This window comes from Melopsittacus undulatus, chromosome 2 (assembly GCF_012275295.1).
Source record: "Melopsittacus undulatus isolate bMelUnd1 chromosome 2, bMelUnd1.mat.Z, whole genome shotgun sequence".
NCBI lineage: Eukaryota > Metazoa > Chordata > Aves > Psittaciformes > Psittaculidae > Melopsittacus > Melopsittacus undulatus.
The window spans coordinates 105,332,589-105,346,239 of record NC_047528.1 but is presented as its reverse complement, the minus strand read 5'-3'; the positions used below and the strand labels follow the sequence as shown (position 1 = coordinate 105,346,239).

Genomic DNA, 13,651 nt, shown 5'->3' with positions numbered 1-13,651 from the left:
TCTATCCCTGGTGAGTACTACAGTCATTAATTCTGCTTTCTCAGTGCCTGACTTTCTGATAGCTTGAGCTCTGGCACTGGATTTGTTTCTCCCAATTATCTCTCTAGGCTAGGGAATGACAAATAAGGGATTATTTTCAATTAGTGGAGTGTAAGAGAATGGGAATGTGCAGTGCAGTATATACTTTGCGTGGGTATTTATTTCAGAGGGCAAGGGTCTTCTCTTTTTAGCTTAACACAGTATCTCTGGTGTAAGTATGTCCACATGTGAATTTAATCAGATAAAAATACAATGCAGAGAAAGCCCAAAGTAATACCACTTGATAAGTCCCTACTTTTCCCCTCAGGTCACTAAAGTCTTATGGTAAGGTAAATCATATCCCAATGTTTATATCTAAGGCCTTTCCAAATTAAACTTTAAGGTGTATAATAAATTAATTATCTTTGATAACAAGCAAAAAAAATCACTTCTACTTGGCACCTTTTTAAGGCAGTCAAATGGTACTTTGAGACAGAGAACACAGTAGGAACAGTGTTGACACCTCCATGTTGGTAAGCTTACTCTACCCTAATAATGACAGCATTTATGGCCCATTTCTAATGGCTTTGTCCTGAACTTGCACAAGTAATTTACGTGAAATGATTCAATTAGAGGTGCACAGCTGTTGTGAGCAGGTAGCTGAATTTGAGCCACCCTTTGGAAAGGCAGGTCTTCAGCTCATGTTCCTCTATCTGGCTCTTAAATCTAGTGGCAGTCCCACAAGGTCCCATGAGTATACCCCATCCTTGGCCATAACTAGGTATGCAGCGGTGTCACCACTGCTTGTTTAAGGTCCCTTGTTCACTTTCTTTTACTTGAAGTTCTCATTTCTCACTGATGTTCAGTGTACACTGCTGGAGATGTGACCCAGCTGTGCGCTTAATGGCTTACAGTCTCACAAAGGTTAGCATAGTTAGCTACTCCACATGGGGGTGCATGGGGGGAGTGAAGCACATGCATGGACAGGCAGAGGCAAAATATCTTCTATATATCTTCTATAGCTGCAGACATCCAGCTTTGTAACATTTCTTCACATACAAGGTGAAGGCTTTGTTTCTGAAGCTTAAAGGTACCTATATAGGCTTCTCCATAGAGCATTAAATGTACCACAGACAGAAGAAAGGCACAGCACTGGGAAATTGCAGCTGATTTAACTTGGAAAGCATTTCTAGCTGAATAATGCATAATAGGTTCCTTGCAGTTAAGCAGAGAATTCCAACTCTTTAAATATATACAGTAGCACTTCTTTCCAACCTTTTACATTAAAATCGGGTCTTCCACAACACACTGCATCTGAAGCTCGCGAGCTTATAAGAGAAACAAGTCCTTTAATGATTTTTCTTTTAATTTTAAACAACATAGTCTTTACAGTATTTACAAAAAAAAAAGAACAGAAACCCACATCTATAAACAGAAAAGCGTTACCGGCACTCATGGTGCTCCTTGATAATAGAACTAAAGGCATTCTGATGTAAACTTGTCTTCACTCTTTTTTCCCTTTGTCTTCTGTTGCAAAACCAAACTCTCACAACTTCTTTCTCCAGATTGAGCCCCTCAGCCATCCTCATAATTTCCTGAGAAGAAGGCTTACTCTGTTCTCCAAAGTGCCTCTCTAGGGCTTCTTTGGCAGCGATACTGGATAAAGGGATAAAATTTCACCTTTAGAAACTTCTCTGGCACACTTAGGCTTTCACCCCTAGTTCAGAAGAAAGGTCAAGTAACAGCACTGAAGGTGATGACTTGTTTCCTCTTTTTCAACATAAAGAAACCCACCCAGCTTACAGCACACTAGTTCTTTGCTTACATGAATAGCACAACATCACACAGAACTTCAGCACAGAGTAATTTAAAGGCAAAAGTGGCATCACTTCGGGTGCAATTTCAGTGGTAAACATGAAATATTTATGCTCCTTGGTGTTCTCTAGAAGAAACAGCTACTAACTAGACGTAAATGGGATCACAAGAACTGGAGCAAGCCTAACCACCCAGTCATTACTTTCTGGCAGAGCTTCAACCTGTTCCTTAGAGTCAGCAGTGACCAAAGTTGAGTGGTTCCATAAAAAAAGTAAGTTAAGACTCCTATATTTTCTATTGTCAGGTAGAATTTACGTCTCATTTGTGTTACATGTTGTCAGAAAGTACCTGTGACATGTGTCTGTGTGACAAGGATGCATCCAAAGCTAGCATCAGGAGTAGCTGTAATTTATTTGGACACAAGAGGGCACTTCATGCATTATTATGGAAATGAAGTGCAAGTAAGTCTGTTGTAGACAAAAGAGCTGCTGAAGTTCTGGTAATTTCATTACTTCATCTATAATATATTGTTAGTCTTTCATTTGCAGGTAAATATTTTGCAATATTTACTAATGTTACCAAAGCAATGTATTCTGCACACACACAAGCATTAAATTGTTACTTTTGACTAAGAGCTTTTTAGGATTTGATCAAAGTATGAAATAATATAACTTCCACGAATTCAAATTAAGTAGTTTTTGCTCAGGGTATAAATAACCTAATTCAGTTTGTGTGACTTTTGTTTTAACTCTGGTTTGCCTTCAAACATCCTTTAGGAATTGCTAAGAGTAAGGCTGCAGTTCAGATAAAGTCCATCTCCCTGGTTAGTTTCATGTTGGACAAGATGACCTTTGAAGGGCTCTTCCAACCCAAACTCTTCTGTGATTCTATGACCCAAAAAAACAACTCTTCAGCTGAATGTGAGAGGAGAAAATATGTGTTGTGGCTGTGGGACAATTGGGCAGCCTACGTCTCTGGGAGGTGACACTATCAGGAATGATCCCTGTTCAAAGAATAGGCACTTCAGTGTAACAGGTATGGTCAACAGCACCAGAGTTGTCCCCAGAGACACATAAATTCCCTTCCTGCAGCAGAATACTACAGCTCCTTGGAGGTCCCCTGAGTGAATTCTTCACCAAAGCTTCTAAGAGTCTGGGATATCTAAAGGAGAAGGAAATACCCATGTTCTCATTTTGTCTATTTGGTAATTGGTTTTGTAATGTGATTTACCAGCCTACTTGATTTTCATACAAAGTTAGGCTAGATAGATGGTAGATGTTGGCCACCAGAGGTGTGAGACACAGAAGGACAACACCCTATTTTCCCCTTCAGCTCATTAAAGTGTTTCTTTGGGAATTCCAAAGGATCCTGTGACAGAGAATAGTGATGCAATATTACATGTAAAAGCTGCCCTTCAAACTTCCCAGACCTCAATTTTCTGGTAAAATATTGCAATTTAATTTGGTATAAAGTAGAACCTCCCCAAATGAAAACAAGAGTGCTCTGATACCTTATTCAATACATAAATGTAATGAAATATGGGTAAAATTGGAATAAAATATTTCTTCATATTAAAGTGTGTTATGTTGAAAAAAACTCTTTAATTGGAAAAATTATTATGTTTGGAGCAGGTTGGAGGGTTATACTGGTTTTTTTTTTCACTGGAATGTTTTAAAATAGTGAAACATTGTCTACAGAGACTCATTAATAGAAAATAACACTTTAATTCTGAACTCAAGAAAAAGCAGCATCTTAGTCAATGTGGTTCCTAACATGTAACAACCTAAATATTTATTACCTTATGGTGGTTCTGCGCTTCCTCTTCCTCTCATTCACTCCGACTTTTTCATTGTATAAAGCTGTTGTAAAACCAAACCAAAACCTGACAGTTACCCCCACAGGGAATGGAAAACATGCAAAATCACCTCCATGAAGAAGCCCCTTTCTCTGAGGGCAGAGCAAAGCATACAGTTAATGCCACTGATTAACAGCAGCATCACACGTAGGAGCACTTTGTTCTTTAAGATGGCTGGCCCTTGTTTTACCTTCAGCTATAAATGGTTATAACCAAAAGGGTGTGCAACAATAGCACTGCAAACAGCACTGGCTCTGAGCCTGAGTACTTGCGTGTATCTGTATACCTTGTTCCTCCTACCCTGCAGGATACAGCCTAGGGAGATGGAGTCCAGCCCCATACCCCTTGGCTACCTCACCCTCTTTCTTCAGACACTGAGCCCCAACACCAATTATTCAGCTGCCTCTTTCACCCTGCTTTCTGAGGGACAAGTCCCCCCTCACTACTCAGAGGCTGTTGCTTGCACACATGCTCTTACCCTGCAGCTCCAGCCTGTAACACTGCCCAGGCAGGCAGCAGCTTCTGCCCACCACAGCCCCTCACAAGTGATTCTTGCACTATGTGTTGCATGCATTATGAGAGCCTTTGGTTCCTGTCATGGTTTGAGCATGTTTTGAGGGTGTTTTTGTTCAAGGTTTTTTTCCAGCCAGGTGGAGGAGGGGAGTCCGGGAGGAAGGAGAGACAGGACACCTGACCCAGGCTAGGCAATGAGGTATTCCATACCATAGCACGTGATGCCCGGGATGCATACTGGGAAAAAGAAAGCTGGAGGGGGAGAACTCTGGAGGAAAATGGAGGAAGGAGCACATGGTGCTCAGCCGGGCAGGGTGGAGTGAGTTATGGGTCGGTGGCTGGTGGGGTGTTGTATTCTCTTCACTTGTTGTTTGCTGTATCATTATTATTTGTAGTAGTAAATGGCAGTAGGGGTTTTGTGTTATGCCTTAGCAATTAAACCGTTCTTATCTCAATCCGTGGGGGCTACATTCTTTGGATTTTCCTTCCTAACTCTCTGGGAGTTGGGGGACTTGGTTTAAACCACGACAGTTCCCAGTGCTGTTATAGGGGAAAGAAGCTTTCTACATTTGGTTTAAAAGGAGCTGAAGTTTGTGGCAGAAGCAGCTGTTTAACAAGTTTTCCTACCATTTAATACAAAAGCAAATACAAAAAGTAACATTAAGACCATCTTTCTTCCCATGCTAGGCAAGTGCAGCACAGTGATAGTCCTGACTTTTGATGGCATTCTGCTTCTCAGCACCAGAATTCATTCAGTTGAAAAGGCTGTTCTTTAAGTCAACCCATTTCCTTCAAATCAACCAACCTGTCCTAATGTACACCTTGCCCAGTGAACCTGTGACTCATTCTGCAACTGGAAATTAACTGGGCAAAAGGAAGGAAATTCTCTAGCATCAAAAAGTTTGCATCAAAACCCTCTATGCCATGCTGTTCTTCTTCAGGTTTTAAAGACCACTGTGTCAGCTAAACTTAAATCCTTTCCCCAGCGGCCATATCTCATATGCTAGAGGTTGGAAGGAAGAATCCTCTGCTAGTGAAGAATCCCTGTATGCTGCTAGATGGGCTGTCCTGCAGATCCTAATAACAGCTCTGGCAGGCTACAGGAGGAGGGCTAATTTGCTGGGATGAGATTGAAATAAATTGCTTCCAGCAGGCCAAACGACGCTGCTGCTCTTCAGTACCCTCCATGCATTTCAGTTTGACTCTCCTTGCTCACCCCAAAGTACTAACCAAAATTTAATATAAGCACATTTTAGCACTTGGAGCTGGCAAACAAAAAGCTCTGGTTTATGGAAGACACCTACTAGTGCTTCAGCATATATATGGGATTCTGGTTTAAATGCAAATCAGTATTTAGAGGATTACAGATCTCTACCTCCTACTTGTTCTGCTTCCTCCAGCCACTTGGACAGTATTGATTTCAGTTTGCATGCATTCTTGAAACTCAGCTGCAGGTTTTCAAACCGGCAAATAGTGGTTTGGCTGAACTCCGAGCCGTGCACAGCAGCCAGCGCTTCCCCAACGTTGGTCTGGGTATAACCTGTCAAAAAGGAAGGGGAAAAAAATTCTTTTGAGCTTTCTAGAAAGTGTTAATTTCCCTGAGGTGCTTAGCTGACTCTTATGAATAGTGTGTGCTGGCAATGTCCGGGATGGGCTTTCTCCAGAGGTCTCTGTGGATGACTCTGAGCTTTCCTCAGAGATGTGTTAAGTCTCCTGTTGATTTCAGTGGAGTTTTACACCCTGAGACTGGCAATTTGAGAAGTATCCAGACACCCCATATCTTTCTTTCTACAGATAGTGCAATGGGAATAAGCTAAACCCTGCTTGCACCTTTGGTCTCCTGTTATTTGCTGCCACAACTAAGTTGAAGCAGAGAAATGCCGCAGTTTCCATGCAGACACTGACTTTATAACAGTACTCCCTGCTCCATGCTTTGAACAAGTATCTGCCATGTTCAGGGGTCTGGCTTATGGACCTCCGTTTCTGCCTCTGAGCCAGAGCAGGCAGGAATTCTGTAGATGCTGAATGTCTCATGGGGCATCTCTACTGCAATAACTGTGTCTCAGTCTCAGACTCAGAGCCCATATTAACTGTCTTCCTGTGGCTGACATTAAATGTTACATGTTTTATTTTGTGGGATTTTCTTGTGTTTGGTTTTGTTGGGGTTTTTTGGTTGGTTTGTTTTTGATTTTTTGGGTATTATCTTTTGTGTTGGGTTTGTTGTTTTATTTCAGTGTAATTCAAACACAGGTGAGACAGGCTTTTACTGTGCAATGTACCTCTGTCCGCTACAGGTGAGAAAGACAGTGTTCACTCAGTCTACCTTTGCCCTAAGCTAAGATTTTCCAGTGAAAGACAAGGACCCCACTGGAGACCCTCTAATGCAATACATCTTGCACCAGCCTCAGTAGCTATCAAACAGTAGCTACTGTACTTGTGTCCTGGAACAAGAAAACCAATCAGGAAGAGGAACTTCCTACTGGTGTGAAAGATTTGCTGTGGATGTGACCCATCTTGTATACTGAACTGACACTGCAACATCAGGTGAAGTGGGAAGAAAATGGGTATGAGAGGTTAGAATACGTGCTGCCTTAAGCTGCAGAAGACTTGTGGTTGTGCTAAATTACACACCTGCTGCTGAATGTAATTTAATGAACAATAATCATTTTCTCTGCACTTCAGAAAATAATTTAAGGGCAGGAGAGTCTAAAGTAACTTTCTGCATACTAAGTTGTGAAAAGTTGAAGTACACTAGTTCTGTGCAAGTCTCCTAGGAATGAAGAACCCTTGTCAGTGCAAGGAAGGATTAGTTGTGGTGAGACAACTGCAGAGGCAAGACCATAAAACATTTTGAAACAATTGGGCTTTCAGTGGCATTTTTCAGCCTGTTTTTCAGGGACATGAAGCACGTACCCAGCTTAATTCTCCGCAGCTTAAATTCGTTGGCGAACTTCTCCAGTTCCCTGATTTCAGGGGAGTCCATGTCAACAGGCTCTTCCACTGACTTGCTCTTTCTGCGGAACTCCTGCTTGAAGTCTGCAGCACTGGGATCGTCTGTGAGGAGGGACTGGTGCATGGGTGTGAAGCCGTGGCTGAGGGCACAGGAGCTGGTGCTCAGAGCGTGCTCCGGGAATTTATAAAGGCAAGGGGCCAGGCTACCTGAGCAAAGAGAAAACATGGTGCAGTTATTCTCTACTGCTGCACAATAAAAGCATATCTTCTTCATCTCATAATCTCTGCCTGTAGTAATTATTACATGTCATCTGTGAAAGTATCCAAGAGTGAGGATCTCCTAGGAAGCAGGGTCTTTATCTTGTCCCAGTACATGAAACCCAACCGACAGCCATTTTCACAGGCGACAACCATCCTATTTCTTAGACAACTGTGAGGTACTTAAATAAGATGGCAAATGGTCCAAACTTGAATGACAACTCAGGGTATCAGCAGGAATTAGGTGGCATAACAAGACTAATGGATCTAATGACATTTTGAACCAAAAATGTGCCAGTCTCTATCTTGCAGCACAACAAATTTTTCCACATAAATACCATTTGATGCCCAGACAACACATTACCTCAGTTTAACTTCAGCATAAAAGTCGTTTGAGGAAATTAAACAGGTAAGAGATTAAAGAAAAAATAGCCAAAAACCCCAACCAAACAAAAAAAACTTCCACAACCTCCCCCGCCAAACCCAGAATGCATTCAGAAGAAATTGCTCAAGGACAAATATTGTCTCGCGTTATCTTTTGCTCACAGATACCAGACTCAACAGGGAGGTTCATTTAAGAGTGAAGGCTGGGGTTTTTGCTAGATATTGTATGTAGAACTAAAGATTCTCTGACTTGAAGGGGAAAAGGAATCATTGGGAAAATATGAAATGCTCTCCAGTGTACCTGGAGCAGGCTGTGAACTCCAGGTTCTCAGGACATCCTCCCCAGTTTTCTAATTCACACAAAGCTTTGTAGCAGAACTCAGAACTTCATTAACCCCCCACCCCTTCTTCCATTTACTTTTCCTGACTTCACTGCTGCGATTGCTCTCCCCAGCATTGGAGTTTCAAACCCCACATATTTTATACACTTCACACAGGATAACCAGAAAAAAATACAATTCTCAAAGGATAAAGGAAAAGACTAAAAACAGAGAAGGAAACTTGCTTTGCAAGGTGCTGACACCATTCACCACATTGGGATGAGGCATGCTGCATGTCTGTAAGATACGACTCTGGGAGAGACTTGCTGACAGCATGTCTGGTGTTGCAGGCTTGATGCCTAAGAGAAAGTAAAGGTAAAAAAAGAAAGGAGGGTAAAAAAAAAAGAAAGGAGAAAAATGAACATGTATTTAGTTTGGAATGAAACAAAACAAACTTCTGAGCAGTAGTGTTTGTTTAATATCTATTAACTTTTCCTGGGGATCTGAGCAATGCCAGGAACATTTGCAACACATAAATGCACAATGAAATCACAGAATCATTTGCACATTTTCACACCATGAAGCAAGTCTATACTCTGTCCCTAAAATGTCCCTATACTGATGTATTCATTTATGCTTACTTGCTCTATTTTTTTCTTCACTTTTAAGTGAAACAAGGCACTAAGTTTGATTTGGACTTTCTGTGAGTCTGATTATTTCCTGGGAGTCGTGTTAAATTAGTTCACAGTATTACCTCATAGACTTCTACTTAAACTTGCATAGAATAACAGTTCCTCTTCCTTACTTAGCCTGGGATATGGAAAACTAAGCAGGATACTAGCATACATTCAGGAGTGTAAAAATCCACAGTCATCCATATGATCTATCTGCTGAATTCAGCCATTATGCCACCATTTTATTTTATAGCTCCAGTCAGGGTTCCATCACCCCAGGTACTTCTAATACACAGGTATTTTGGGTAGATCACTCCCAGCCCTTCAAAAAGTGATGATCACCAAGGCAAGTGGGCATAAATGACTGAAAAGAGCAGTACTGTCCCAGCCTTATGGGGAGATACAGTGATTTCCCAAGAGATACAGGGGTCTGGGGAAACTCGGGGCACTGACCTCTAATGTCCTAACCACTAGAAGTGCCTTACTCCCAATACTGTCTTCTTTAGGCAACTCTCCTGATCAGTCCCTGTAAAGGAACACTGACAAAAATCAACACCCATTTGAAGCTATGCTCTTACCTGCCATCACCCCATAGGTAGATGGTTGATTTCCATAATGACAGGAAGGCACAGAATAATGAAGGCCTGCCAAAGTGTTTCCCAAAGTCGTCATGGCAAAGCAGATACGGGCACATATAGGAATTTGGATCAAAGACAAAACAGATGGGACTGGTGAGAAAATATGTGAGGATTCAAGACACAGCATTTAAGTTCAGAGGCAGACAGTACCCTTGTATGCAGTTCTTGTGTGCATTCAGTCAGTATTTAACTCTGAGCCATAACCATGAGGTTAACACTTCTGGAAGTCCAGACACTGGGCCAGGTAACACCAGATGAGATAGCCAGTACAATTAGTGAGATACTCTCTGAGCCAAGACCATAGGAACTGCCATGCTGTGGTCTCAAAGCATTACTTTTAGAATAATCTACAGGCATAACCCAGTTTACACATACTGCTGAGCAAGGGAAATTAAAGACGAGACCAGTTCCTCACAGTCAGCTTCCTCATGCCATTTCATTTAATCTTACATAAAACTGATGGACTTCACTATTGTGCAAAGCCAACATTGAACACAGGCATCAAGGAAGACAATATTTTATGCACACCTAAGACCTGGACTTCTGAAAGCAGCAGTTTGGTACATTTGCTTTGAAGCATGCAGAAGTCACATTTTCTTAAGTACTAAGTCACCAAACCATGTTGGAGAACTTTGGCAGGGTGTTAGGGACACGGGATGATTGATAGACTCTGGGTTCTTCTAAAAGTTTAAGCCTAAACCAACACTTTCTGTCATCGACACCAAAACTCACACAATAAATTTACCTCTAGTGTTTTCACAGGATTGTTTCAGATCTGTGTTTAATAACCACCAGTGCCTGAACAATCAATTTTTTGCTGAATGCACAACGTAAGAGATGTGGTACAGAAACGCACATACTGTCCCCTCTAACAACTGCTATAAAATAAAATATTAATATTTAATATAATTAATATAATATATACGTACAATTTGTGTTCATGAACACTCAGATATGTAAACCTGCATTACAGAGTACACATTCCAGCTGTCCATATCAGTATCATTAATTAGGGATTAGAATCTCTGTATTTACAACAGTAATCATAACATTTAAAAGTCCTGTTTAGATATACTCATATGGATATAAATTCTTCTAAAACAAGCGTGCTTATATTAGTGTAAATGCACTGAAAATAAAGATTGCATTAACAATACTATAGCATTTAGAGCAATTCAACTTTTCTGCTGAGATAAGATCTAAGTGTTTACAGTTATTTTTCCATTACTTCATAATTCACAGACTAAAATTTTAATGCATAAAACCAGCATTTTCAACTGGCTAATATGGATTTAAAATTAACTAGCGAGGAAGATGCTATTTAAGTTCAATAATAACAAAATGCTGAAGATACTGCAGAACATCAGCTCTATCACATGGTATAGTATTTGAACAGGAATATATTCACCTGTATTTTGTGATGCAGAAATTTTACATGCATTTAACATAGGTCATTACTCAAAATTATTTCAGGTCTACTTTGTGCACAAATTCTCCTTTGGTGCCTTCACCAGTATGACATTGTTTATTATGATTTCTGAATCTATGTATGAAAGTTGTAAACCTTTACCCATTAAATTAGCACCCTCTGTCACTGCTTCCACTCTCACAGGGTCATCTGCTAGATGCGATCCTGCCCACAAAATTCGCACTGACTAGAGTGGTACTTGTTTTTGGGTTGTAACTACAAAATATCAAAACCTGAACCTGAAGCAGATAGCAAATGCTTTTGGCTGGTTATCATCATATACTTTTTATTATGAATCAGATCAATCTAGAAAATACTCCTATGATACAGATACATAAATTTGGCCTCATACAAAATTTAAATTCTCATATTCCCTACTACCCCTGCTAACAATTTAGGATATCTTGAGCCCCCTGTTTAATGTATAGGATTCTGTTATCTATCACCAATGCTCAGTTTTCTTTACTTACATGCTTTTTCTTCTTATTAAAATGTTTTATAAGCAATGCATTTCAGGAGAGGGCAGAGCTTTTGTTAAAACTCCAAATAAGGTTCTTACTTTAATGCAATTTCAAATAAATCAAAATTTTTTAATTTTCTGTTCCTGAAAGCTTTCCATCAACAGTTCCTGTGTTGCAGAATCTCACTTCTGCAGGTTTAAGGCTGCAAGAAAACTTTGTCTCTCTCTCAGATAGTTCAATGATTACATTGTCCTATTATTTAAATACAATTAATTGGATTATATACATAAGCACACCAAATTTAAAAATACTAATGAGGATTCTGCTACCAGTTTAGAACTCCTCACTTAAATCTTAGTATCAATTACGCATTATGCTTTGTAAGACAATGCTTTTCCTTCTTGAAAACTTCCCCTGAATGACATTAAGACTTGTCCTGCTTTAGATACATTTCCTGTTTAAGGTAATTTATCTTATTTTAAATTGTGGTTGCACAATAAACTAACTTTCACTTTATCTACACCATACTTGTCTGTAACACTTGTCATAGCAACAGTGACAGTGCTTGGACCCCTTCTAGGTTAATGCATTGGTAACATTCTTGAGCCTAATCTTGTAACAAGCTTACTTAGAGAAAAATACAAACTGAGGTAAAACCCACACATTCGGGATTTCCCCCATTCGCTCATCATGCAGTTTTGTGAAAATGCTCCTGCTTTAAAGCAGTTGCAATCACACACAGTATTGATATCAACCACTTGAAGTACTGCAAAACTCGATGAACACGTATCATCCAAAAGCATTACAAATGAGAATTACTGAAAGCAAAATTATCTTTAAAAGTACCTGTAGACACAACATTGGTGGCATGGTTAGAAACCGGTAGACATTCTGCTGCGCTGTGATGCATTATCAGAGGCAGAGAGGCAGAAGAGTCAGAATTCAAGGATACAAAGGTGTCAGATGAAGCAAATGCTTGGCAAGTCATACCCTCCAACAGGCAAAGAGCCGCTTGCCCGTTTTCTAACAGAACAGATCTTGCGTGATTAATGGCAGCTCAAACTATTCTGGGCTTTTTACTTTCAATACATATACAGGAGGGCTCCAGAGCACAGGGAGGTCGTGTGCAGGTATTTATACCACTAGGAAATCCCTTTATCCATTTTAATGTTCTTTTCCCAGCAATACTGCTATACTGCTATAGAGCCTCCTTCTTTCCCACACAAACACGATACGTTTCCAATTAATGAGGGGAGAAGAAGAGGGAAACTAGAGACATGATTTGACAGATATTTGCAATTAGGTCTTTTGTGAAGAACAATGACAAGGAAAAAAAAATACATAACAGTATCGTCTCCAAAGTCAGGAGCAATGAGACAAGTACATTTCATACTAAGTAGGTTTCCACAGTTAACACCTGCCCCCCAAATCTCATCCAGGGAACTGTCTGGAAGGCAACCTGGCTGAGACTTCAATTGAAAGCCTGCAAAAGTCAAGGATCTATAGCAAAATAATCTAAATTAACCTAATTCCCAGCAGTGCCACAATGATCATTTGTCTTAACTTATGTAGTATAAATGAGAGATGTGTAATATGGACCAGCTGTACACAGGAGGAAGTTTCTGAACAGATAGCTTTACATTAGCATGGTGTGCTAAATGTTTATCAAATGTAAACTCTTGAAAGAGCCTATAGTGTGACATAAAACTAATTCACAGTTTCTACTATTTACTTATATTATTGCAGCATCTAGTTTCATCCAGAAGGTCCTGGTCTTTATTGTGTTACACACTAAGTAAAACCAGGAATCTTCCTCAAAGAATTTACTAGAGTGATTTGTTGGAGTGAGATTGGAACTGCTTTAGAGCAGTAAAGAACATACAGGTTACCCTAAAAATGGTGATAATTACTGCAGAACACAATAGTCATATATTCTATGTATAAGCCATAAATTTCAAATGTAAAAATGTCACAGGTGCTCTATTTAATTTACTTTTACTTTATAGGAAGTAAAATGTATTGATGTGGAGGATTTGGTTTGGGTTTTTTTTTTGTGGTCTGATTTGGAATTTTTGAGAAGGTTTAGGTGGGTTTTGGGGTATTTTTTCTTTGGTTGGTTGTTTTTTGTTTGTGACCAAAGATGATTGGGTCAGAACTTTCATTTATTTTCTGTAAAGATGAGGTACTTTCTACATGTTTCATATTCCAAACTGGTTCAAACATCTGAACAAGATTTTTGATAGCATGGATTCCATACATATGACATGAGAGCAATCATACATATAATTGTGTCAT

General features: G+C 39.9%; 1 protein-coding gene across 7 annotated transcripts; it reads right to left on the bottom strand.

Annotated features, from left to right (window-relative positions):
* Positions 1-1,442: 1,442 nt before the first annotated feature.
* On the bottom strand, positions 1,443-12,344 carry POU1F1 (POU class 1 homeobox 1). Of its 7 annotated transcripts, XM_031045029.2 has the most exons (8): positions 12,203-12,344; positions 11,697-11,698; positions 9,368-9,433; positions 8,357-8,474; positions 7,115-7,356; positions 5,577-5,741; positions 3,632-3,692; positions 1,443-1,674 (listed from the first exon to the last, which is right to left on the bottom strand). In XM_031045029.2, exons 3-8 carry the CDS (start codon positions 9,372-9,374, stop codon positions 1,461-1,463), a joined length of 807 nt encoding a protein of 268 aa, XP_030900889.2. In that variant the 5' UTR covers positions 9,375-9,433; positions 11,697-11,698; positions 12,203-12,344; the 3' UTR covers positions 1,443-1,460. The 7 variants fall into 7 exon arrangements, with proteins under 7 accessions (XP_030900889.2, XP_005144549.2, XP_005144544.2 ...); XM_005144492.3 differs by lacking the exons at positions 8,357-8,474; positions 11,697-11,698 and adding an exon at positions 10,220-10,225 and having other exon boundaries at positions 7,115-7,360; XM_005144487.3 differs by lacking the exon at positions 11,697-11,698 and having other exon boundaries at positions 9,368-9,517.
* Positions 12,345-13,651: the final 1,307 nt, after the last annotated feature.

What these genes read in the sequence shown, in the direction of transcription:
- POU1F1 (XM_005144487.3), bottom strand. Translation starts at nt 12,344, where the DNA reads ATGACTTGCCAAGCATTTGCTTCATCTGACACCTTTGTATCCTTGAAT. An exon ending in GTCAGCACCTTGCAAAGCAA is followed by an intron (nt 7,357 to 8,356) that starts GTTTCCTTCTCT and finishes TTGCTCAGGTAG; the next exon opens with CCTGGCCCCTTGCCTTTATA. An exon ending in GGAAGCAGAACAAGTAGGAG is followed by an intron (nt 3,693 to 5,576) that starts GTAGAGATCTGT and finishes GTTTTACAACAG; the next exon opens with CTTTATACAATGAAAAAGTC.